The 26457-nt window shown below is 40.1% G+C and overlaps 1 protein-coding gene across 12 annotated transcripts in view; it reads right to left on the reverse strand.

Moving 5' to 3' along the window:
* The window catches only part of PTPRG (protein tyrosine phosphatase receptor type G), a 767420-nt gene that overhangs the window by 216414 nt on the left and 524549 nt on the right, over positions 1-26457 (reverse strand). For all 12 annotated transcript variants that reach the window (XM_081524560.1, XM_081524557.1, XM_081524554.1 and 9 more), the window contains one exon: positions 16426-16521. In XM_081524560.1, coding sequence (XP_081380686.1) covers positions 16426-16521 — 96 coding nt within the window. The remainder of the gene's footprint in view (positions 1-16425; positions 16522-26457) is intronic.

Raw genomic sequence — 26457 nt, forward strand, 5'->3', positions numbered from 1 at the left:
CACAACCAGGAATTCAGCAGTCACTTAGGGGCAGAGCTGATGGGGTCCTCTGACTTCCAAAGAGCACCCCCCACTCACCATGAGCAGGCATCTGGGCCCCTGTCAATGTGTTCCTTGTTTCTCCCCCAGCTGACTGGCTGCTCCAATTAAATAACTATTTATTTCACCATCCAAGGTGTTAGGAGTAATTACTTTAGCTCCCCTTTAAAGGAGTAAGAGAGATGTGTAGATGCTCCTTGAGGAAATTTGAATCTGGTTACCTCCTCCTGAATTACAGCACCAATAACAACACTTAGACTTCAGAACCTTGTCTCACACTCAAGGTAATCAGAGAGCTGAAGCGCCCTCCACCAAACACAAGCAGCCTGGGAAGATGCAGATACTTGATGTGCCCAAAGCAGTATGATTATTTTGATGTATCTATTCTGGGCTAGGCTTCAGGGTACAGGGAAGCAATCATTCAGAGTATTCCCTTTTAGAAATGATACAAATGAACTCACTTTATAAAACAGAAACAGACTCACAGACTAGAGAAGGAACAAATTTATGGTTGCTGGGGAGCAGGGAGGAAGGATGAGGGGAAGGGATAGTTAGGGAGTTTAGGACAGACTGTACACCCTGCTATATTTTAAACGGTGAACCAAAAAGGACCTACCGTATAGCACAGGGTACTCTGCTAAATGTTATTTGGCAGCCTGGATTGGAGCAGGGCTTGAGGGCAGAATAGATACATGTGTATGTATGGCTGAGTCCCTTCACTGTTCAGCTGAAACTACCACAGCATTGTTAATTGGCTATACCCCAATACAAAGTAAAAAGTTTTTTTTAAAAAAGAACAAAGTATCTTCTATTTTAGCATCTGGACCCCAGTTCTCATTATCAATATCATGTAAATGATTACTTACTTATAGTCATTGAAATACTACAAATTTTATAGAGTGGTTCAAATTCTGCTCCATAGCACTTTCCTGCTGCTGCTGCTGCTGCTAAGTCGCTTCAGTCGTGTCCGACTCTGTGCCACCCCACAGACGGCAGCCCACCAGGCTCCCCTGTCCCTGGGATTCTCCAGGCAAGAACACTGGAGTGGGTTGCCATTTCCTTCTCCAATGCATGAAAGTGAAAAGTGAAAGTGAAGTCGCTCAGTCGTCTCCGACTCCTAGCGACCCCATGGACTGCAGCCTACCAGGCTCCTCCGTCCATGGGATTCTCCAGGAAAGAGTACTGAAGTGGGATGCCACTGCCTTCTCCGTAGCACTTTCCTAGACACGATTTTATTTGAAGCTCATGACAAATCAACAGGATAGCAGTATCTCCATTTTACGGACAAAGAAATTGAGGCAGTGCGAGAAGGAATAGCTTTGTCCAAATGAATAGGCCAGTGAGGGGCAAATCTAAATTTTAGGATAGAACTATCATTCAAAAATGCCAACCCTTACCAAAAATTTTTTCCTAAATATTAATTTCACAGCCAAAGGAAATCTAAGCATTGGAGAAAAGTTCTGGAATCAGAAGCTCCTTCTCAGAGGACTGGCAGGAGCATCACAAGAGAGAATGCACATACAATGCTTGGCAGAACAGTCTCTTGACCAGGATCCACAACTACCACCTGCTGGGTTTATTTTTTGTTTGTTTGTTTATATTCATAGAGAATTGGAAATTGTAATTCTTTTTTAGAAGTCTTGGAATTTTACCTGTCTGAAGTACTTTAGTGGGATGAGGGCATCTTTCACCTGTACAACATAAAACAGAGAGGAACCAAAGCTTTAGGTTGATTGCCATTTAAAAAAAAAAAGAACAAAAGAGGGTAGCCAGGTCGCCAAGTTCAGATGTGGCCCTAGACATTCGTTTCCTTTCCTGAACGATCTAGTAACTGATGGGTGTTAGTTAGCTGCTTGCATTTCTGAAACATCTGGCACTAAACCTGATAACTGGTAGTCAAAAAAAACCCAAAACAAACTAGTGCCTGGCAGCCACCATTGGAGAGGTGCATAAAAATAGAAATAATTCATTGAAATCTTATCAGAATGGTGCTCAAGGACGCCAAGCTGCTTGGGAAAACCCTGCAGAAAGTCAAGTGCTGCTGCTGCTAAGTCGCTTCAGTCGTGTCCGACTCTGTGCGACCCCATAGACGGCAGCCCATCAGGCTCCGCCGTCCTTGGGATTCTCCAGGCAAGAATACTGGAGTGGATTGCCATTTCCTTCTCCAGTGCATGAAAGGGAAAAGTGAAAGTGAAGTCGCTCAGCCATGTCTGACTCTTAGCGACCACATGGACTGTAGCCTACCAGGCCCCTCGGTCCATGGGATTTTCCAGGCAAGAGTACTGGAGTGGGGTGCCATTGCCTTCTCCAGAAAGTCAAGTAAGACCTCACAAATGCAGATAAAAAAAGACTCAGGAATGGAACTATCTAAGAGTCTGAACTGAGTATCACTTTAGAAATTGTTGCTGTTCAGTCACTAAGTCGTGTCTGACTCTTTGCCACGCCATGAACACTAGGCCCCTTTGTCCTCCAGTATCTTCCAGAGTTTGCTCAAATATATGTCCATTGAGTTGGTAATGCTACCTAACCATCTCATCCTCTGCTGTCCCCTTCTTCTTTTGCCTTCAATCTTTCCCACCATCAAGGTCTTTTCCAATGACTCAGCTCTCCGCATAAGGTGGCCAAAGCATTGGAGCTTCAGCTTCAGCATCAGTCCTTCCAATGAACATTCAGGGTTGATTTCTTTTAGGATTGACTGGTTTGATCTTCTTGCAGCCCAAGGGACTCTCAAGAGCCTTCTCCAGCACCACAATTCGAAAGCCTCAATTCTTTGGTGCTCAGCTTCTTTATCAGCCTTCTTTATGGTTCAAGCCCCTTTGCCACAACAAGGCTGCAGTCCGTGAAGAGGTCTTTAGAGATAGAGGTTATTATTTCATTACGTGTGGCTCACACTGATGTGATTTTAGGAGTGCTCCTCACCAAATCCATTTATATGATATATAAGAGTTCTCTGTTAGAACCAAAAGATTGGTATCAAATGAATACTACATAAAATTGGTCGATAATATTCAGTTCATACACACAGATTAAGTAGTTCCTCTCACTGCAATGCAATCTATAATACTTATGTATCTAATTAATGCTTTCTTAAGTAAGTTCCAGCTTACCTCAACTTTGGACAAACCCAGATGCCAAATAAGCGATATCTAAATTAATTAACTCTATGATTTTATATGCAGCAACCTAGGAATTTGCATGAACATAAAAATCACATAACTTAATACATATTCAGAGAACTCAAAGGACTGAGAAAAATAGAATCTGCTATATAAATGTGTTCAGGCAAGTCAATGTATAAGTATGTTTAGGACTCTCACAAAACCCAAAGCAGGGGAATTCAATGCTAACACCTTTCTCAAAAGACAGCTAGGCAGTCCTAATAAAAAAACAAAGGGAATGTTACTCAGCCATTAAAAAAAAAAAAAAAAAAAAAAAGAATGAAATAATGCCATTTGCAGCAACATGGATGGACCTAGAGACTGCCATACTAAGTGAGAAAAGTCAGACAAAGACAAATATCATGTGATATTGCTTATATGTGGAACCTAAAAAAAAAAAAAGAATACAAATAAAGTGATTTACAAAATAGAAATAAGTCACAAATGTAGAAAACAGTATCACGGTTACCTGTGGGTAAGGGGGACATTGGGACTGACACATGCACACTACTGTGTATAAAACAGGTAACTAATAAGAACCTACTGTACAGCAGAGGGAACTGTACTCAATGCTCTGTAATGGCCAATGTGGGAAAAGAATCTAAAAAAGACTGGAGATATGTGTTTGTAAAACTGATTCACTCTGCTGTACAGCAGAAATTAACACAGCACTGTAAATCAACTATACTTCAATTAAAAAATAATGGACACCCCAAACGCTGTGTGTTTTACTGTATCACATTTGGGTGCTTACTTGTTGCAAGTGAAAGATAGGAGGGTTAAAGTATTATGAAAGTTCTCCAAACAGTCTCTGTTTCTCTCACAAACCACAGGACTGCATTCCTGAAAAAAAGATCACAGTTGGCCAGACGGTGTTACCAAGATCAAGGTGACAGAGGAATAAGTGGATACTAGAGAAATGAGGAAAAGTCTCATATAAATAAAACTAAGTTTCTTCTTCAATTGTTACCACATCATGGAAAAATAGTTGAATAGATTTCTACCAACTAAGAAGAGCTGTGCAAAACAGTTTGTCTTTACACAGAACCCCTGTGGTGCACCAGACAAGCGCTTTGGGAGTATGGGTCAAAGGTATGCTCAAGTAAGGCAGGTATTGGAATTTCCTTGGCGGTCCAATGGCTAAGACTCCACTTTCCTGATTCAGGGTGGCCCGGGTTTAATCCCTAGTCAAGGAACTAGATCCCACATGCTGCAACTAAAGATCCCATATACTGCAAATAAGAGCCAGTGCAGCCAAATAAATACTACCAAAAAAAAAAAAAGATAGGGCTCCTCTGGTGCTCCAGTGATTAAGAATCTGCCTTGCAACACAGAGGACACCGTTTTGATCCCTGGTGGTGGAAGATCCCACGTGCCGGGGGCAGCTAGGAGCATGCGTAACAAGCATGAGCCCAAGTGCAGCACTGCTGAGCCCAGAGGCTACAACTACTGAAGTCCTCGCACCTAAAGCCCATGCTTCACAACACGGCAAGCCCTGACGATGAGAAGCCTGTGACCTCAACTAGAGAGTAGCCCCTGTTCTCCGCAAGTAGAGAAATCCTGTGCAGCAAAGAAGATTCAGCACATTCCATAAACAAAAAATATTAACAAAAGACAGGTAAGCATCATCCAGAACACATAGAGAAACAAAAGCTCTGGGCTTCAGATAAGTGCACTTGTATCATACATATGAAGATGCTACAGACAAAGAAAACAAAGTAGTTTTCATGTAAACTTTGAACTCAGAATTGCAAGCTTCTCATTTGGGCAACTCGATGCAGCAGCACCACAGGTGAGTAACAATCAGATTCATCCAGCTCAAGACGGTTCCTCACTCCTCTGGGACAATGCCGAGATGGCCAAAGAGTCAAAACCTTTTGAGAGAAGCTGTAACAGACCTCTGAAATAAAACCAGCGTTAATAGCTTTAAAATCCTGCCCTAGGAAAGCGCAGGGACCGTGGGAACAAGAGCATCCCGTGATTCACGGAGACACAGTCTCCAACAGCCTGCACCAGGGAGCTTCCTTGAAACCTGAGTTTTTCAAACCAGCTCCCACTGAAGTCTAGTTCAAAGGCATTTGCACATGCTCTTAACCTTTGTTTACTTTTCTAGGTCTAAGTGAATGTACTATTAAATCGGTGCTTGTTTCACAAATCACTGCAGCGCCTGGGAACACATTTCCCCTGGGTTCTTTCATTTCTAGGGGCTGAGGTGAGGTTGGAATACCGAGAAGCAGAGTTGATTTAAATTGCTGTACAGCGTTGTGTTGGTTTTTGCCCCACCAACAACACAAATCAGTCACACTTATACATATAACCCCTCCCTTGTGAGTCTCCCTCCCTTCCCCACATCCCGCCCCTCAAGGTCATCACAGAGCACCAGGCTGGGCTCCCGATGTTATACAGTGACTTCTCACTATACACTTTACACATGGTAGTGTATATATGTTGATGCTCTTTTCTCCATTCATCCCACTCTTTCCTTCCCCCACTGGGTCCGCAAGTCCGTTCTCTTTATCTGCGTTTTCATTCCTTCCCTGCAAACAGGCATTTAAATCTTTAAGTCTTATCTTAGAATCCAGTCAACTAAACCCTGGTTGACCAGAGTCCTAGGGGACTTCTCAGGCATGGGATGATTTAGTTATTCTTACAGCCATCAGCTAGCAGAATAACCCAAGCAGCCCGGATAGCCCACATCTATTCAGATCGAAACCTTCTGATGTCCTGACACAAAGCTGGGTTTCTCAATGTGAGCGCTGACATTTGGACCAGATAAAACTGTGTTGTGAAGGGCTCTCTTGTGCACTGCAGAATTCTGAGCAGTATCCCTGGTTTCTATCCACTAGATGCCAGTAGCACCAAGACCCCAATGTGACAAACTGAAGTGTCGCCAGACATGGCCTCAGGTCCTCTGGGGGGAAAATCCCCTGCACCCCTCCCCCAAAGAACCACTGCCATTAAAATAGTTGATAAATGACTATTCAAATCTTAACCCTCATAGTATCCTTATCTAACCATACCATTCATTCAATTCCCTTTATAGCCTTTTCATAAAAGGGAAAAGGCAGAAGAAAAAAAGCTGTCATCAAATAGATAAAATAATTACAGGCACAGAGTCTAAGGGAATTTAGAATGAGATCAAAGGTTTTAATTATGGGCAAAAAGAGTAAGGACAAAATTTTAAGTTACGAGAACATAACTTTCGGGTACCGGAAAAATTAAGAGAGGTTCCAAAGTATATATACATATATAACAACTGGTACCAATGATATATACTTCTTTCTCTACCCTCTCCAACAGAATAGCCAGATTTTCTGATTCAGTTTTACACAAAGAACACAGACCCTGGAGACACCCTACTGCTGTTGAAATACTGGCTCCAACATTTATTGGCTGATAGGATGTTGAGTAATTCATACTGAAAAAAGTTCCATGCCTCACCTTGTGCATCAGTAAAATGGATACAATAATATCTTGAGGGGGGGTCCCAGTGAAGATTACATGAATTAAGTCTGTGATAAACACTAACTTTTATTAGTAGTGTTTGCTTTCTATTTAGAAGCATCTTTTCAACTAGTTTACCTAGAGGAAAGAGAAGGAAAAGAAGAGAGTTGTCATTCACTTCTAACCTTGAGATGCAAGAAGCTTTGTGTGTAGAGTTGTCCCAAGAGATCTAATTATTAATAGTTAAGGTATCTACATCTACTTCAGTACATCTACTTTCAGGGAAATCAGAGCTTAAGAAAAATCAGACAACTGGATTCAGAATAACAAAACTAGAATTCTTAACTCAGTAGATTTCAAAGAGCTATGAGACTGTGGCCAACCACTTCGTCTCAGACAGCCAGTCTCTCTTCTGTCATTTTAATGGGATCACTATAGAGTTCCTAGTGTTTCATCTGAGACTATGACAATCAGATTCGATGACTGGCCAAAACATCTAAATTCTAAAGTAAATGGTAGAATCCAAACTACCATTTAGTGATGTACAAAGGCAGAGAACTTGGTAACTGTCCTTGAAGTGCAATGATTTAATTAAAGAAGATTTTCACATGGTCTTTTTTCAAAGTTTCTTAATTATGTAATGCTTCGCCAATTACAGTCCTCTATAATGTCCACTAAGAGGAAATTTGAATTACAGGCCATTTGCAGACAGGAGATGTACTGAAAATACCTCATAGGACATAAATGCAATGTTGTACATCCACACATCTATTCCACAATTGCACCTGAACATTAAAGATGACTCTGGCCTTCACTTAATGGTAGGTCTTATGAAATCAATTAGCTGTTAAAATAGTTTAATTGGAACATATGTATTTTAATTCTTGCGTGTGTATTAAAAAAAAAAGTCTCAATTAGCCCAAAACATTCTGAAATTACACTTCTAGGCAATGTGGTGAAAGAACTGAACTTATAACTGGATAAAACAAGGATGTGGAAAATGTGAGAAGGATGATATTCAAACAGCAGCAACTGGAATGGGATAAATTAAGAATCATATTAGTTTACTTCAATTATCCCCAAAAGCAGTCTAAGGAGGAAGTTGTAAAAATCCATCACGAGTCCCTGACACAAATCCACTGTCTCTGACTCAAAAATAGTTCTTGGATTTTTTTTGGCTGGGTGTTTGGTAGTGGGTTTACTATTTTTTTCCTTCCTTCCCTTCTTACGCCTTCCTTTTCTCCTCCTCCTCCTCGCTCTCTCTCTGTGCCCTTCTTTCTCCCTTCATTCTATGGGGTAGAGGCACTCATTTCACCTTGCCCACAGGACCAGTCGTAAGTTAAGGAAAAAAAAAGAAAATTATCTATAGCCATGATAAAAAATGTGCTGTTCATTAAACAAAGAAAAACCATTTCTCAGGATGGTTAAAAAAAAAACTGAAAAGGTAACTTTAGGTCACCATAAATAAAAAAGGGTGGTTTATACTGGTGTTGTGCTTTGTAGAAAGATGGGAGGAAAAAGAAAACTGGAGGGAACTCCAGGTCTAAAACTCACAAATAGGAAATTCATACTCTTATAATTAAATATTTATCGTTCTGAAATTACACAGATATATAAAGACATAATTCTTGTACTCTTTTCTCGATACTTTATCTACCTAATTTGATCTGTCTTCCCCTACCTCCCAATGAAAAAAAGATGCTACTAGTAAAGCAAGAATTCAAAGGCCATCTCTTCAAAACTTATGGTTACCTAACAACTTTGAGGACAAGCTACAGTTCTGAGGATACATTTGCCATGTTAATGAAGAATCACAGGAAGAAGGTCCTTAACATACCGCAGAATGAGCAAGAGCAAGAAAAAAGACACACACAGAGATGCACTGAAACACAAAGAAACTAACCCTAGGAAGGAAATGCACAAGAAAAACAGTCATGGTAGAATAAAAAATAGCTAAACAATCCAAAAAAGCCTCTCTCTCCACCCATCATCTACTGAGGTAAAATCATTTTGGTTGGAAACTTAATTTTTTTTTTTTTTAATTGGCCATGCCTCTGGCTGCGCGGTCTTACTTCCTGGACCAGGGATAGAACACCCACCCACCCACCCACCCACCATGGAAGTAGAGTCCTAACCACTGGACTGCCAGGGAATTTCCAGTGGGAAGCTTTATAAGAACAATTTCAGACACAGATAAGATATACCCAGATATTCTTGGCACTAACACACTCCTCTAAGTCCTCTGAATGCACTGTTCCTTTTAAGAAGTTTCAAGCCCTGATGCTTTTCCCAACTACAGGCATAAGCAGAGATACAGTTGAGAGCAATGCTAGACACAATGGAGTCCCAGGTTAGAACTGCCTCCTCAATGGATCAGCAGTCTGAGAATCTTCATGGTCAGGGGCCTTCACCATTTCAAAAACCTCACACTTCTGTAAAACCATCACCCTTTTCAGCTGAAGCTTATGAACTTACCTAGGCACGTGCTTTTCCAAAACCCAAATCATCAGCCTTGTGGTGGGATCCTAAAAGGCTTCCTGTAACTTAGTCCTATCCACTACAAATATCCTGAGCTGTAACAAGTGAGGTCAAGACACTGATGTGAGGGCTAGAGAAAGGTGGATGGTGAGACAGGGAGCAGAGGAACAAGACATGGACCTCCACCTCCAAGATGGTATCCCAGTATTCTCAGGTCTTACACTCCCTCATGGGCTTCTCAGGTGACTCAGTAGTAAAGAATCCACTTGCCAAGAAGGAGATGCGGGTTTGATCCCTGGGTCGGGAAGATTCCCTTGAGAAGCAAATGGCAACCCACTCCAATATTCTTGCCCAGAAAACTCCATGGACAGAGGAGCCTGGTGGGTTACCCTCCAAGGGGTTGCAAAAAGAGTGGGACACAACTTAGTGACTAAACAACAACAACACTCCTTAAGAAGTGATGAGAAACAGGCATTAGGGAGTGTTGTTGTTCAGTCACTAAGTTGGGTCCGACTCTTTCTGCGACCCCTTGGAGTCACTTCTTAGCTACCAGGTTATCAGCTTGCGCCTTTCCAGTCAAGACTCGAGACAGCCTGAATATGTTTGCACTGAATTCACCTAAGTATGTGCACAACCAAGCCACCATGGGAGTCACCCGTAAGAGATGCACTTGATGAGTAAGCAGAGGTTCCCAGTCCTCAGTGAATTCACAGTACAAAGTCAGAAGAAACCGACTGAAATCAGAGCGTGACTGGGAGATGGAGTGATAAGAGAAATAGTGGGTTAGAGGAAGGACAAATCACAGCTCCTTTGGTGGGGGGAGACCCAGGGAAGTGGAGAAAAAGCCTTCCTTGCCCGCCCTGGATGAGTCATCAAGAGCTCCTCCTGCCTTCTCCACGTCTATAAATAATCCCAGGTGCTGCCATTTCATTTAATTAGTAAGCCTTTCCAGATGGAGACAGACAATTAAGCAGTCTGCACCACTGAGTGATATAAAGAATGGGTTAGCAACTCTGGAAACATTTGAGTTTTGAGGTTTGCTTTCAACTATGAAGGAAGGACAGAGTGAGGAAGGCCCAAATGCATGAGCAACAGACCTTAGCGAAAATCCAATGACAGCAGTCCGTCTGCAGATAGAAATTTGAATAGGAAAAAAAAAAAAAAAAATACTTGTGCAAAGGGGCTCAATGCTCCGGGAAGAAGTAGAACTTAGTATTAAATGAAAAAAGCTTCAATGGAGTTGCTGAAGACAGGTTGTCAAAAAGAAGTACTATAAGACAACCTATAAATACATCAACTTATTTCTTGAATGTATAAGAAATATGCTATTGATGGGGTCCCTGGATGCAGACACGATAAAAATTTTCTTTGTGTCTGATGCAAAGATTCAGAAGTGATTATACCCAACAAGGTCTAACAAAGAAGCTGAAAAGAAAACCACCTGAGAAAAGTTTCTAAATATAGATGCTTTTAAAGAATCATTCATTTATAATTCTAAAGTTCAATAGAATCAGGAAATATAAATAAAATTTCTGGTATTTAACTAACAATGGCAACTGGGTAGCAATACAAATGAGATTCCTTCGCCATCACATATTCAAAGATAATCATGTCCTTCCTCAAAAGAAAAAAAAAAAAACACCACAAAAATCAAACCTATAAAATCGAAATTTTACAAGCTTGGGAATCCCAAACTTCTATAAGCAACAGATTGAAAGTCATTAAGATGGTTGCATGGTTCAAAGGCATTATGATGCTCATGGGGATAATGGAGGAAACAGTTCAAAGAGAAATGATGAAGAAACAGAGTGCAAGAAAGAAAAATCAAACCAGAACCCAATTTCAAGGGCGATGACAAGAGTCTTGATTTTAAAAAAATACAGGTCAAGTTAAACATAAGGTCACTCTGAGAATTGAGTAGTCTCTGCTCTATACAGAGAGTTCCTAACTTATAATTTTGACTTGATGATGCTGTGAAAGTGATACACATTATTTCGAATTTTGGTCTTTTCCCAAGCTAGTGAGATGGTAAGATAAACTGTCTTCTGATGATAGGCAAGGCAGTGAGCCACAGCTCCCTGTCGGTCACGTGATCACAGGGTAAATAACCAATACACATACAACCTTTCTGTATCAGATGCCCCTTCCTTTTTTCCCTTTCAGTATTCAGTAAATTCCACAAGACAATGAAAACTTCATGCTGTGTTATACATTTTGTTAACAATAACAGGCTTTGTGTTAGATAAACGGGTTCAACCATTGGCTAATGTAAGTATGCTAAGCACATTTAAGGTAGGCGGGGCCAAGCTATGATGGTTCCATGTTCAGTAAGTTAGGTGTATTAAATGTATTTTCAACTTGCTACGTTTTAAATTTACAACACATTTACCAGGACGAAACCTCAACTTGTCAAGGAAGATTTGTAACTTTACATCAAAATTAATTAAACCTTTTTGAGTTATTTTCAAAACAAAGTATCGTCAACAAATTGCCTAATCAGTCCACTGTCATTTCAACTGTCCTATAAACACAGGCTTTCATCCTTCTTCTTCAAAGAGAGAACCCAATCGGTGTGTTATCCAAATATGAGAATACATTAAAAGAGCATTTTGATGACTTTTAGCTTTTTACATTTCTGCTGCTGCTACTGCTGCTAAGTCGCTTCAGTCGTGTCCGACTCTGTGCGACCCCATAGATGGCAGCCCACCAGGCTCCACCGTCCCTGGGATTCTCCAGGCAAGAATACTGGAGTGGGTTGCCATTTCCTTCTCCAGTGCATGAAAGGGAAAAGTGAAAGTGAAGTCGCTCAGTCGTGTCCGACTCTTAGCGACCGCATGGACTGTAGTCTACCAGGCTCCTCCATCCATGGGATTTTCCAGGCAAGAGTACTGGAGTGGGGTGCCATTGCCTTCTCCGAATAGAGAAGATTCTATTTTAACAAACAGAAAATACTTATTTTTTGTACTAATAAATTAGCTAAACAAGCATCTATTTATCCTCTTAGTGGTTTAACAAGAATCTTCATCCCTTGCCTATTTCTTATTTTACCTTATTTTATTTAAAAAATCTTTTAAAATCAAACATGACCCTTCCTTTCTCCTTTATCTTCCAGAGGGCCACTATCCCAAAGGTGTGTGAACAGGAAAAAGGCTGTTCTTTCTCCAGATGCATTTAGTAACATGTGTTGGAAACCTGTAACATTGCACTCAGCAGTAGTTACCTATGAAATGAATGCACCGTTTAGCACTGTGCGGGCCCAAAAGTGTAAAACCTGGTGGGGCTGCCATGATTTGCTCTGCCTCTGCTCTGTACCTGGAGGCGATCCTTCCTTTACTGGTGTTCACACAAAGCACTCAGGGGAAATCTGGCTCACTACATTTCCACATTGAGACTGACCTTCAATTCTGTCCACAACCAAAAGATGTCAGGCACTGTTCAAAGTTACTGGGGCCCAGGCTGGGGTCATGAACTCAAGGTCAGGCTGACAGTGAAGTCATGGAAACTGCCTAGAGAATGTGTTATTACCATGGAAATTCACACCCCCTCCAAAGGAGACAGTCACTACTCAGATCTCAACTGTTACATCATCATCAGGAAATCTTATGTGAAATCTTCCATGTTGAACTGAAGAAAATAATTGTAAACACGATGGAGCATCCATCATTATGTCCATGAGCTACAACAGGACCACCTGCACTCGGCCAACACGTTCCCTGGTCGACCATGTGTCTGCTAGGTGTGTGTGTGCTTTGGTGTTTTGGAAACATTAAGAACCTCATCATACCTAACCACAGCAAAGGCAGTAAGAGAGCCAAATCTCCTTGGAGTAACAGGCAGATGATAAGGGGGAAAAAAAAGAAACACAGATAATGAAAAATTGAAATTGTGAGAAAATTATTCTAGTGTGTGGAGTAGGTTGGCATCAAAGCCAGAGCATCTACACAGAACTTAGCCTTGCCTAGACATGCACTTGTAGGTCATTCACGTCCTGTGATTCTCAACAATGAATCTGTGCGTTTATGAGCACCAGAGCAGAGTACAGCCAATTCATGAGTAGGAGACCTTCTCCTCTCACCTCTTTCGAGCCATTATCACATGGGACTATGACCCACTCCTAGTGGGCAGGAGGTGACTACACTTATTACATCTATTTAATGTATAGTAAGTGATACCATACATGTCATCGAATCATTCCCGAGAGAATGATAACTACTTCTTTAAGACCAAAATGGAAGGTACTAGGATTGAATTTGGAAATATATATCAAGATTTCTTTACCTGGGGGAAAAAATACCAAAGTCCCAAATCAAGCATTCTTATTAGAAAGATTCAAAACACAAAGATCTCAAAATACAGGTTCTAAAAAGACTGCCAAATTAAAAGAGCAATAATATCATCTTCTTTCCACTGCTATGACATAGTGTGAACGCAGATGTATAGATGTGCATGTGGACTTACAAGGAAAACAAAGAAAGCAGCTCTACACAGCTGCTATCTAAAAAAAAAAAAAAAAAAAAAACTATTCTATTTTTTATTATCTGCCCTCTATTTTGTGTCTACAGGACTGCAAGCCAAAACTTAGAGGACTAACCAGATGAAATACACATTATATTTCTTTGTATGTGAGTGAGCACTGTGTCCTGGAAATACTTTAAAAATCCAAAGCCTAGATTTCACACTGAGGTCTTTTGCTAGTTTTTACACCAATGTGCCTCCCCTGCCCATAGTCTAACTGGTCTTACATTTAAGAAGACTTTCTAGAGCTGGAAAAATAGAAGCCTTTTGGGCAGAGCATGCTGTGAAACAGACTTTCCAGTACTCATAAATAACATTTTTAAATTTTATTTTACTACAAAAAAGGTGACCTATAAAGTATTAATAGAACTGGGTTGGACAAGGCATGGGTAGGCATGACAGAAAAGGAGGAAAGGGTAGATATGCAGCAGCACTGCAGGAGTAGAGATACAGCAATACGAAAAACAACGTGCTAAGAGGAGAGTGATAAAAAGTAAGGAATAACTATATAAGTGGAAGGGCTTCTCAGGTGGCACAGTGGTAAAGAATCTGCCTGCTAATGCAAGAGATGCAAGAGACACAGGTTTGATCCCTGGCTCAGGAAGATCCTCGAGGAGCAAATGGCAACCCACTCCAGTTTTCTAGCCTGGAAAAGTCCATGGACAGAGAAGTTTGATGGGCTACACAATCCAAGGGGCTGCAAAGAGTTGAACATGACTGAGAGCACGCTCACACATACACAAGTGCAAACAGTTGGAGAAGTTCAAGTAACCTCAGTAATGCCGACCACAAATCTATCACAGTTTAGATGCAGAAGGGGTTATGACAGAACCCAAGTGAATGGCTAGCAGGGCTGTGCCCAGAATAGACTTCTGTTTATGCAGAGAAAACACATACTCCATGGGGTCTCCATCTCATAGAAACAGAAGTGGCTGGATATGGGTACATATTTTGTTTGGCATTTACCAAATGTCTATTACGTGCCAAGACCCACACTAGGGACTTCATTTAACGACTACAGTCTTGATGATGTAGAAGTTGCCATCCTCATTTCACAGATAACAATGCTGTGGTTGAAAAGTTTAGAAATTCCCTAGCAGTCCAGGGGTAGGCCTCAGTGCTTTCAATGCCTAATGCATAGGTTTGATCCCTGATCTGAGAACTAAGATGCTGTAGGCCACATGGTGTGATCAAAAAAATAAAATAAAACAAAACAAAAAGTTTAAACAACTACATCACCATTATGCAGTTAAGTGGAAAAGATGAGATTCAAATGCATGTATTTTTGACTCCACTGAATAAGCTTTTAAAACACTACGTTCTACTGTGGTTCATGGAAATAATCAGGGGAAGAGATGCCTGGGAAAACAGTAGGAACAATGAGCAGATTATCATAATACACAGTGTAAACAAAATATTTCAAAATATTTCAGTATCACCCACAGATGAGAAACACGTTTCATATAATGACCCAATTGTTTCCATGCCTGTGTATGAGGAATGAAAAAACAAGTTCAAAAAAATTATTTACCCTTACTATGTGTGGTACACTTCAATACTTTCTGTTCTGTATTATTCTATTTATTTTAAAAATGCTGGTGAAGACTCACTGAAACGATTTCATGGCACATTACTAGGTCGGAAACCTTAGTATGAAAATCAGCGTCATAATCAATGCTGTAGAACGCCACTCTTATTGTTTCTGAAGTATGGATAGAATATTAGGCTTTTCAATTTTTCAAAAATCACATCCCCTTTGAGTTTTTATCCAAGAAAAGAAAGGGAGAGGGGTGTTAAGAGAGAGAGACAAATAGTAAAGAGAATTGTCCATTCTGTGTCCCTCACTAAAAAGGGCAGTGAAATTAACACACTCCGCACAAGAGTGGCTCTATCTCGATGACAAAGAAGCTTGCCTCAAAAGGTGGAGGTTAAAGATACATATTTAAGAAGGTTCTAATGTCTTTCATGTTCCTTTGAGTTGTCAGAAAGACATAATTTCCCCATGATGACTCACTGGTAAAAGGAACACTTGTAAGTGGTCTTTAGGCAAATTGCTAGACTGAAAAACAAGCCATACACCTCCTACTCAGATTACCTTCCCACACAAAAAAAGCACCAGGTCTCCTCTAGGCTACTTGGTTAAGATACCCACTGATCAACACCAAGAAGCCTGGACAGTATTATCTATGGAAGGATGCAATGTTTCACTTCTAGATATGGAATCAACACATGAGCCAGGAAAACTCCTTAATACAAACACAACAAAAAAGAGAAAGAGAGTCTGGGAGATCATAAACATACTAACTTGGAAACAGTCTCAATAAAAATTTTAGTTACCATGGGGATTTCTGGAGGGGAATGAGGGGGGAGAAATGAAGTCTCTTTAGGAAATGACTGATGCGATTTATTAATCTACTAGCAAGTAATGTCAAATTTTAAAGTTGCTCCAAAGAAAACCACCTTTTTTTTAAAACATCAGCCTCTTAACATCCTGAAGGAACCTGTTCAAAACACTTCAGGAGTGAAGTAGCTTAGATGATAAATGTGTTCTTCAATCTGTGCACCAGTCAAGTAGCAATAAAATCAGAATAATTCATGCAAAATTTTTCATTATGTTTCTAAACATACTTATTTACATTTTAAATCACATATTAGACAATATGAAATATCTTTCATTTAGACATGTGTGAACTAGAAAACAGATGCATTCATTAAACATGGGACAATTTGGTGAATTAAAAAAAATACTCAAAGAACTCTGGTTGAAGTACTTGAGCCACTGTTAACTTACTTGAAAAAATACAGCCATAGCTCCGATTATTCTGTTTTCAGAAATGGCGGTTTGAAAGCTGTCAAAATCATCTGGATTGTAAAAGAAAATCTGCATCTGTAAAAAGAACAATAAAAAACATATTAGGAGAATATACTAGGAAAACCTATGCAGAAGTAGAGAGAATAGTACAGTGTACTCAGATTCCCCAACATAATAAGATTTTGACCAATGTATTCATCTATCCATATTTCTCTTTGCTAATGTATTTGACAGCAAACCCTAGACATTTTATCATTTTACTCCTACATACTTCAGTAGATATCAATAAAACACATGTCTTTTCACATAACTACGATGCCTTCAGGTCACACATACACAAAAATAACATCCAACACCTTATTACCTAATACTCATGTCATGGTGAACGCTTCCTACTAAGAAGCCATATTTTAATGGAGTTAAAACAGGCTGAGGTAGAAAATCAAGGCTGTGAGATTCAGTCCACATGTTAAAATTTTAAATACTTAAATGGACACACCTTTATAGACAAGTATCATTTTAATGACAAGAATTTGATGGGGGTTCTCAGCTTTAAGAAATAACCAATATGGGCTATTTTAGTCAATCCACAAAAATTTAATGGTAATGATGATGATAATAATCTTGATTTTACACTTCGCAAAAAGCCATCCCATTCCTGATTTCACTTAATCCATCTAACAATCCCTGTGAAGACTGGGCAGAAATGACTACACTCAGTTACACATGAAGAAAGTGCTTCATAAACTTGATGCTCTCTTGGTTAAGACAAAAACATCAGTGAAGAGTGCAAAACCCAAGTGCTCTCATCCCAACCTTGAATACATTCTCTGACGTTTGGCAAGGGCTTCTCATCCTTTAAGGTAAATCAACTTAAAATCATTATACAATTTGAATGCCTGAACATTACTTGATATCTAATACAATTCAGAGAACAAAAACAGATTACAGAGTGTTCTTGAGAGACTACATATGAGATAAGAATAAAAGATCTGGGCCCCTAATTCCAGCTTCCTCATTTACTTGCATGTGAGATCTCAGGCAAATAAGCTAATTTCTAAGCATCATTCCTTGTGTATAGAACCACATTCTTACCTTTGGTAAGATAAGTGTGCGGATTAAACATGTCAGTGTAGAATACAGTGTGTGCACTATGCCTGGACCTTACAGGTCCACAAAGCACCATCATCATCACATTAACACCTGGCAGGCATCTTAAGATTTCTAACAGAAGTATAATTCCACTGAATCTTCCTGAATCACTCCTACTCCTTACAGAAAATCAAAACTCCTGCTATCATTGGTTCTCTTCTATGACCTTTCTTTTTCCACTTTCCCAAATGACACGATGCTATTTTCTGAACAACCACACCCCAGATGGAATATGGAGACTTGGTGTTAAACTACCCAGTGGGAAAAAGGAAGTCAGACAGACTCGCTGAAATACAGGTCAAACACAAAGAGTCCTGCTGACTGAATTCACCCACATGTTATGAACGAGCTGACATTTTTTTCCCTGAAGGGTGTGATCAGGGAGCCTAAATCAGGACACTTTCTAGGAAAAGTCAGACACCCAAGTGGACTGGAGGACGGTAGATTCTTTTGGACATTATTCTTTCTTATGCAGAACTGTTCTCCTTAGACTGTGAATTTCCATTGACGCTAGCACCACCCACTTACAAATGTGTTACCTTTATGTCTGGACAGCTACAGACATCATGAATTTACTCTGAGAAAAATGCATTCAATGAGGTGCAGATTAAAATAGTTTAATACTGGGTGAATTGCTCTGGGGACAATGAAACTAACCCAAGAAAGAAACTCTGCACAAGTATATTCAGAAAATTACACTTCACTTTCCTTTTAAAACCCAGACTCTCAGATGAAGTAAGTTCACACAAGGTTTTCTTATTCTTCAGTCCAGGAACAGAGGCGGCATTGTTTAATGCATCACCTGAATAGTGTGTGATACAAAATACTTTCAAACCTCTTCAAGGGCATTTTCATTTACAACTGGGTGAGGAAATTCATTTTTAGAAAATGTCTTTGAGTCATGGCTCCACCCATCAGGATAATAAAATGTCTCATAAAGAGAACAGCAGCCATAGGTCTGAAATATCAATTTACCTTGCCATCAATTATCTTTCTCAAGTTGTAATCTACTGAATTTTGTTAACTTTTAAAGATATCGTCAATGTGAAAGTAAGCAGATGGAGTTTTGCTGAGGGATTGGACTTTGAATTATTTTGTTGTTACCATTGACGAGACAAATCCAGGCATAGTCTGGAAACTTATTTTACAAAAACATTTTGGGAGCGGTCATGGTAGCTACTGAGCATTTTGAGTAGCCCATCCATTTTCTACATCTGCTTGCAAGTGCCATGTTCGGAGCATTCCTTCAGCCTTCCCCAAAGTGGTTCTTTCTAATTATGTTAGCTAAAGTGATGCTGAGCGCATAGAAATCCTCCTTCTGAAGAAACATGGTGAACAGAAGCTGAAGAAAAGATCCGAGAAACTGGGCAATAAAGAAATCTAGTAAGTGTCCCCTATATCCTTTACCCGGACCACCAATTATTTATATTTTACCTTATTTGCATGTTTCCTCTCTCTCCACAAACATTTCCCCTGAATCATTTAATAGTAAGTGGGAGAAAATATGCCCCTTTACCAACACATACTTAAGTGTACTGTTTCTAAGAATAAGAATATTCTTTTATATATCCACGGTAAAATTATTAAAATTAGCAAGTTTTACTTTGATATAATACTATTAATCATATTCACAGTCCATTTTCAACTTTTGGCAAGTGTCCAAATAAAGTCCATTACAGATCATTATTTGTATCTTGGTCCAGGAATCTAACAGAGGACCAAACTTTGCATTCAGTTGCCACATCTCTTTATAATGACCCCTCTGACACCCAACTTTCATTTGGGACAGTTACTCGGCCTTTTTCTTTTTTGGGTAGTTTGAAGGGTGCAGGCCAGTTATTAAGTAGAAATGGGGTCAGTTTCATGGTTTCTCATGATTAGATTCAGGTTGAGTCATATGTAAATGTACCACAATAAAGCATAAGGTAGTAAATGGTTCAGGGTCATGTGAGGCATATATTAAATGAATATAGAATAATACAGGGAACGGATCGGTTGGGGGAGATTTTGCTGAAGTTGGACTTCCTATTTTCTAATGTTGTAGCTGTTTGTTTAAATCAGCTCTCATATCCCTGTTGTAACGGCAGCAAGAGGAAATGATTCCAATGCAAGACTGGGAAACCCAACACCACTGTCCTTGGTGATTCAGAAAGCTCTACATTTTAATTTCCTCTCAGAACACATATTTCTCCAGTGTGCACCCCCCTCCCACATACATGAACTAAGAAAAATTCATGATGAATTAAGGAAATGGCATGCAGACAGCCCAGAGGATAGGCAATATACTGGTAGATTCACCAGACACTTCCAGGATACTGCTGTTCATCTTTAATAGAATAGAAGAACACATAGGAAAAGCTACAGGAAAAGAACAAATGAGACATAAACACGGTGAGATAAAGACGGTGACAAAAAGGGCAACAGCAGAATTGAAAGTCACCGAGGAGGCAATACATAACAGGACTGAAGAGGTGAAATGTATTTTTCTGATCGTGTTTGGGGCTACCATGTAGTCAGCCAGTTGAGAATATAGTAGTGGACAAGAAAGTCAACCAAGGATAAAAATGTGTAGTAAAGACAAAGAAAAAATCCAAACACAGTTAATGATCTGCTGGTTCTACTTGTGGGATGATTTGCAAATGATGATGTCACAAAGTTTAGGATAACAAGTTCTTACTCTAACTTTATTTTTAGATTATGCTGTACCTTAACAACTGAAGAGCCAGATCACACACATTCAACGATTCCTTCATTCTGCCATTGACATCAGACAGGAAGACCGAGGAGGGCAGGAAGGCTACTTGCTTAGTTAAAGACTTTGTCTTCAACAGTGCTGTTCTTGTAAATACCATTAACTCATTCGTGGAATGAATGAAATGAGTGGGGGCTCTGGACGACTGGAAGCAAGGGCAGTCGAATGATAAAGTCACAGTCATTACATTGAGGTATATTTCCAGGAATAAATTACACAGCGAGATGAGTAGCAAAGAGAGATAAGGATATTAAGAGAATGAATGGACTTAACACTGCTGGAGAAAATGTTCAAGAAGGTGCAAATATAACCCAAAATCATTACGAAATGACTAAGTGGAACCAGGTACGGTTCTGCTAAACACTGGCAACATTCCTTTCTCTTTAATCTTGAAGGAATTTCAAACTGTTTTCTACCCAAGCAGCTCTAGCCTAAAATTTTAATGCTCCAACAAAAGAAAATCTAGTCACCTAAATCATGGAGAAAAATTATAAACATCCACTATGTACACTAAATAAGGAATACTCTGAATTCATAACTATGGTGTAGGTATTTTCTTTTCTATCAATCAACAGTCTTTACTCCCAGTTACTTTTTTTTAAAAGCGTCATGATTATATTTTTATCCTCTGTGAGGGTTAATTTTAACGTGTCGACTTTGCCCTGGCTATGCCACCCACTTGTTTGATCCAACAGCATTCCACGTGTTGCTGTGAAGGTATTGTTTTAAGTGTGATTACTGTTTACATCACTAGACTCTCCATACTGTGGGAGCCACATCCAATCACTTGAAACCTGAGGAAGAGGTAGGAATTCTGTTTCCAGACTGCAACAGAGAAATTCTGCCTGAGTTTCCAGCCTTCAGTCTTCAGCCTGCAACATCAACTCTTCAACACAACTCTTCATCAAGACTGAAATTTCCAGCCCGCTTTGCATATTTCGTACTCGCCTAACTCCACAACTGAGACACAACCACGTCCTTAAAATCTCAGCCTCTTTGTCTCTCTCACATTGGTCTCATTTCTCTGGCGAACTCTCACTAATACAACCCTAAATGTCACTACTGATCTTAAGCAAAATGTATCCAGATATAGATATATGTCTCTGTGCTTCACCTTATAAAACTGTTCTGTAACTTCATTCCTTTTTGAGTTTCTTTGAGCTCTGAGCTTTATCCTCTTCATTTGTCTCTTTCTAACAAGGTTCTCCCCTGGAGAATGTAAGCCCTATTACAACCCAGTTCACACTCTTGCAACCTACAGAAAAATATCCATGAAACTGACAGACAACACAACTGGGTGATATAAAATGAAGACCAAATGACGTGGGCCACAAAATCAGACCTGATTTGTATACGGAAGACGCCTGAAGTCTCTAAGGCTCGGTGTCCCCTTCTGTCAAACAGAGGTAATACTTACCTCATGGGATGGTTGTAATAAAGAAACACTACTCGCATGCTTGGGAAAAGTAAGAAGAAACTCCATAGCCCTCAGTTTTTATTACTACGTATCTTTATTACTTTCTTTAGACCAGAAGAGATATGCAAATTCAGGTGAAAATAAATTGTTTCCATGGACCAGCCAACAATCCCAATGAGTCATGCCACAAGGTGTAGCAAAGAAACCTATGTGTGGGCTTCACACAGCCTTCATTCGAAGAATATTTTTAGAAGAAACTTGACCCAAAGAATAGATGGTATTCAACATCTTTACAGGCAAGGCAGCATTTAAATAAACATTCTGAAACATTTGCTTTATAAAATATCATTAACCATGGAGTGCACCAATCCTTAATTATTTCCCTTTTTTCCCCTGCCCTGTAATGTGGAATTATCTTCAACTATAAACAGCAGGAATCCAAATTTGGGGGGAAGAAGAACCCCATGTGTACCGTAGTGCTACGACTCCTATACAATTGTGTATCAAGGTGTTTGGGGGAATCCCTTTCAAAAGTCTCTTGTGTGTAAGTTGTTTATGCCGTTGTCTCTTTATTAGTTGTTTTTTTTTTTTTTTTTTTTTTAATTTCTGCATCTGATTAGTCAAATAAACATTTAACTTTTTCAGCTGTTTCCTGGTAGGGAAAAGTTCAGGGACTTGCTTCCATCAGTGAAGGATTTACTATGTGTGATTCGCAAGCTATTTCTTAAAAGTTCAGTGTTAAGTTTGTACACAAATGGGGTAGGTTAAGCATCTGGCTACAGTTGGTCCCTTTTCATGGACTCCAGAAAGAGGGAGTAAGTTGTAGCTCTCCTATTTTTTAGCTGTGTGACTCAGATGAAGTTAGTCACTCTCTCTGAGTCTTAGCAGCTTAACAGGAAACTGAGGATCAGAAACACGCCACTGGGCTACAATGAGGATTAAATAAAATAAGTAAAGTGCTTCCTACAATAGCTGACATACAACAGGTCCCCTAATCAATCATATGTCTTTAAAAAGTAGTTAATGGGGGGAAAAAGGAAAGGAAAAAACCCAAATACATTAGCGCACGGGTTGTTTTCAATAACCCCAAATTGGGCATTACCCAGATGCCAGTCAATAAGGGACTACCTAACAGAACACACAACAATGGCACGGAAGAGTATGAACGTACCTCACAAACACAAACCATGCTGGGACAAATAAACCTGTTTTTTTTCCTTTTAACAGAAAGGATATACTCTGTGATCCTGCTGCAATGAAGTACAAAATCAGGAAAAACTCTTGCAGTTACAAGCCAACACCTGGCAGGTGGTAACTGGAAGAGGGGTCCTGGGGAGAAAGTGATTTTTCTTGATCTGGGGCCTGGTTCCAAGAGCGTGAAAATTCATTCAGCTGCACACTGATCATCTGTGAATTTCTCTCTCTATATATATATATATATATTTCAGTAATAAAGAAAGAAAATTAGGGACCTCCCGGGGGGGTCCAGTGGTTAAGATTTCACCTTCTAATGCAGGGGCTGCAGGATCGATCCCTGGTTGGGAAGCTAAGATCCCACAAACCTTGTGGCCAAAAAACCAAAACATAAAACAGAAGTAATATTGTAATGAATTCAATAAAGCCTTCAAAAACAGTGGTCCATATTAAAGAAAGAAAAAGAAATAAAATTAGTGAAACACCTGTAATTTTGAAACAGGGATGAACAAAATATAGTCTTCTCCTATAATAAAGGAGCAGGGTGATGTTGTTTCCCTGTTCTGTGCCCACTGCATACAACAGAGGCTGCTCTCAACAGCGGGGTATGGCTACAGAGAACTGATTTGCTTGAAAGAGGAAATTAGGGTTGATGACCAGAGGTGTGTGCAGAATCACACCTGCCTAGGACCAAGTAACAGTGACATGGGCCCAGCTCTGCTTCTTCCCACCCTTCCCCTTGAGGCAGACGCTGCAGAATGAAGCCAAGAGGCAGCAGCAGAGGGCTGCTTAAACATTATCATATCCACCTCTTTGCAATGCTTTACATGAATTCATCCCTTCAATCCTTGGCATATATGGAGTGTGAGTGAGTGAAAGTTGCTCAGTTGTGTCTGACTCTTTGCGACTCCATGGACTGTACATACAGTCCATGGAATTCTCCAGGCCAGAATAGTGCAGTGGGTAGCCTTTCCTTTCTCCAGGGGATCTTCCCAACCCAGGGATCGAACCCAGGTCTCCAACACTGCAGGTGGATTCTTTACCAGCTGAGCCACCAGAGAAAGTAGTATTATTCTCCCCATTTTAAACAAAAGGAAATTCAGGCTGAGATATTATGTCTTCTCCGTGAAGAAATAAAGCCAGGATTCAAACCCAGAGCCCACACTTTAAAAATCCTCTTGGTAGAGCATTCTGACCAGAATTCCCATAAGCCATGAGCACGACCTATTAGCTATTGCTAGGATCTTGGTACAAAGCTTCTAGGGTAGTGTTCTCAAACAGGGCTGATTTTTGGACCCCTGGGGACATCTGTCAATGTCTGAAGACATCTGTGGTTGGCGTCACTTGGGGTCAGATGCTACTGCTGGCATCTACTGGGTAGAGGCCAGCAAGGTTTCTAAACACCCTACAATACATAGGATACTCTCCGGCAAAGCAACTAATTATCTAGTCTAAAATATCAATGGTGCTGAGGTGCACAAACCATGTCTACACCCACTGCCACAGGAAGTCTAGTCAATGACTATGGGAAAGCTCTTTGATTTTCTTTCTCTTTCCTACTACTGAACTTACAGGGAGGAGGAACAGGTCTGCTGTAATGGGGCTCAAAGATTGCAGGGTCTTGCCATTACCCATAAACCAGTAACTTAAGACCTCTTTCACCTACTGGAGTGACTGTAATAACCTTCCTTTCTATTAAAACAACCTATCCTTGCTTGCTATTTTGTACCTAAGCCAGGTTCTGAAATGCAATGGAGGTTAACACCCTGGACACAGTGGAGGGGATGGGGAGCCCTAGGTGCATCTGGAACTCATTTGTATTTCAAAAACAGGAAAATAACCACCTCAGTGTTTGTGCTCTTTGTAATGTGAAACTTTTTAGAAATTGCTTTGTACTTGGGAGTAACAGCCACATGATTCACCATGAAATGAAGTCTGGAAAATCATTTTGGATAAATGGACCTATAAATTCAATAGAATTTCCATGACAACATAGACTGCGACACTCAACCACAAATAAAAGGTTATAAATCATTCAAAACCAACGAGGAATCAGCAATATGTCTCCTATTTTGAAATACAAGAAACCTGAAATACAGTTTATTTGTTACTGACTCACCCAAAATTCCCATTATGGTTCTGACCTCATTTCTGATATTGTACTTTCTACCCCTCAATAGATTCTGGGGAAATTATGATGCCATGAATCTGCAATCAAGCTAAATAAAATTAACACAGGTATAGAGTTAGTTGCATTCTTCCCTTGCTCCCAGCCAAAAGTCTGCCAGAAAGCTTCTACATAAAGAGAAGCTGTGTACTTTTACCCAGAAAACTGCATTTTGCCCTTTGCAGCTAAATGTTGCCAAATTAAGCTCTCCTTAAGAAACAGGTTTATGCAAAACATGTCTGAGAACTGACATGCGAGACAATATGGATGTTTTCCAAAGCTTTTTAGACTTCTATAAATCAAAACTTCACCCTCTTATGTTCTAAGGGTAATCTCCACAGGAGGCATTTTTTTAGATTAGCTGGGTCAATCGAACTAGAACATCTGCTCCTTAAAACAGCTCTCTGCTACTTAGATCTTCTGTTTAATTTTAGTGAAGGGTGGCACTAGTGGTAAAGAATCCACCTGCCAATGCAGGAGACTTGAGTCCTGAGTCTGATCGCTGGGTTGGGAAGGCCCCCTGGAGGAGGGGATGGTAACTCACTCCAGTATTCTTGCCTGGAGAATCCCATGGACAAGAGGAGCCTGGTGGGCTACAGTCCACGGGGTCACAAAGAGTCGGACATGACTGAGTGCCTGAGCACAGCACATGAGGTGCCCTTACAATGGACTCTTCCAGGTCCGATGTGCTGAGATCTCTCCCATTGGGCAGTAGTGGCCCCAGGATCAAACACACAGTAGTTACTCATCAAATGACTGTGGAATAAATAAATGGAAGGAGGTTAGTTCTTGCACAGGAGGAAATGCACTGCCTTGCTCTATTCACACTCTTTCTGATTTTTAAGTCTTCCTTATAGACAACAGCTTTGGGTAGATAACTGGTAGAGGGGGGGAAACCAATTTATGGAGCTATAAACTGGGGTTCTGCACATCCCCTGAAATACTGCCAAGGGTTGTACATGTGTGTACTGGACACTGTCTACCTCTTTTCATCAGATAAACTCTTATGGTTATACCTATTACCACATTTTCAGTCCTGATGCCACATGGTCAATGGCTTTCATCAAAATCTTCACAGGTCCTACAAGCCAGAAAGGGTAAGAATCACTGATACAAAAAATACATGAATATGCTTCTCTGAGCACAAAATCTTTTCTCTAAGACAGATCCCTAGAAGTGGTTCAAATTTTCCCCTGAAAAGGGTACAGATCTTTTATATTCTAGCAGTAATGGAAAAGAATACCATCTCCCCACAACACTGCTAACGCTGAATTGGTGGATCCTTATTTTTTACACATTGGGTAAACATTCCTGTTTTCATTTTTTTAA

The sequence above is a fragment of the Giraffa tippelskirchi genome, chromosome 9, assembly GCF_054371585.1.
Source record: "Giraffa tippelskirchi isolate mGirTip1 chromosome 9, T2T-mGirTip1v1.2.pri, whole genome shotgun sequence".
NCBI classification, from domain to species: Eukaryota; Metazoa; Chordata; class Mammalia; order Artiodactyla; family Giraffidae; genus Giraffa; species Giraffa tippelskirchi.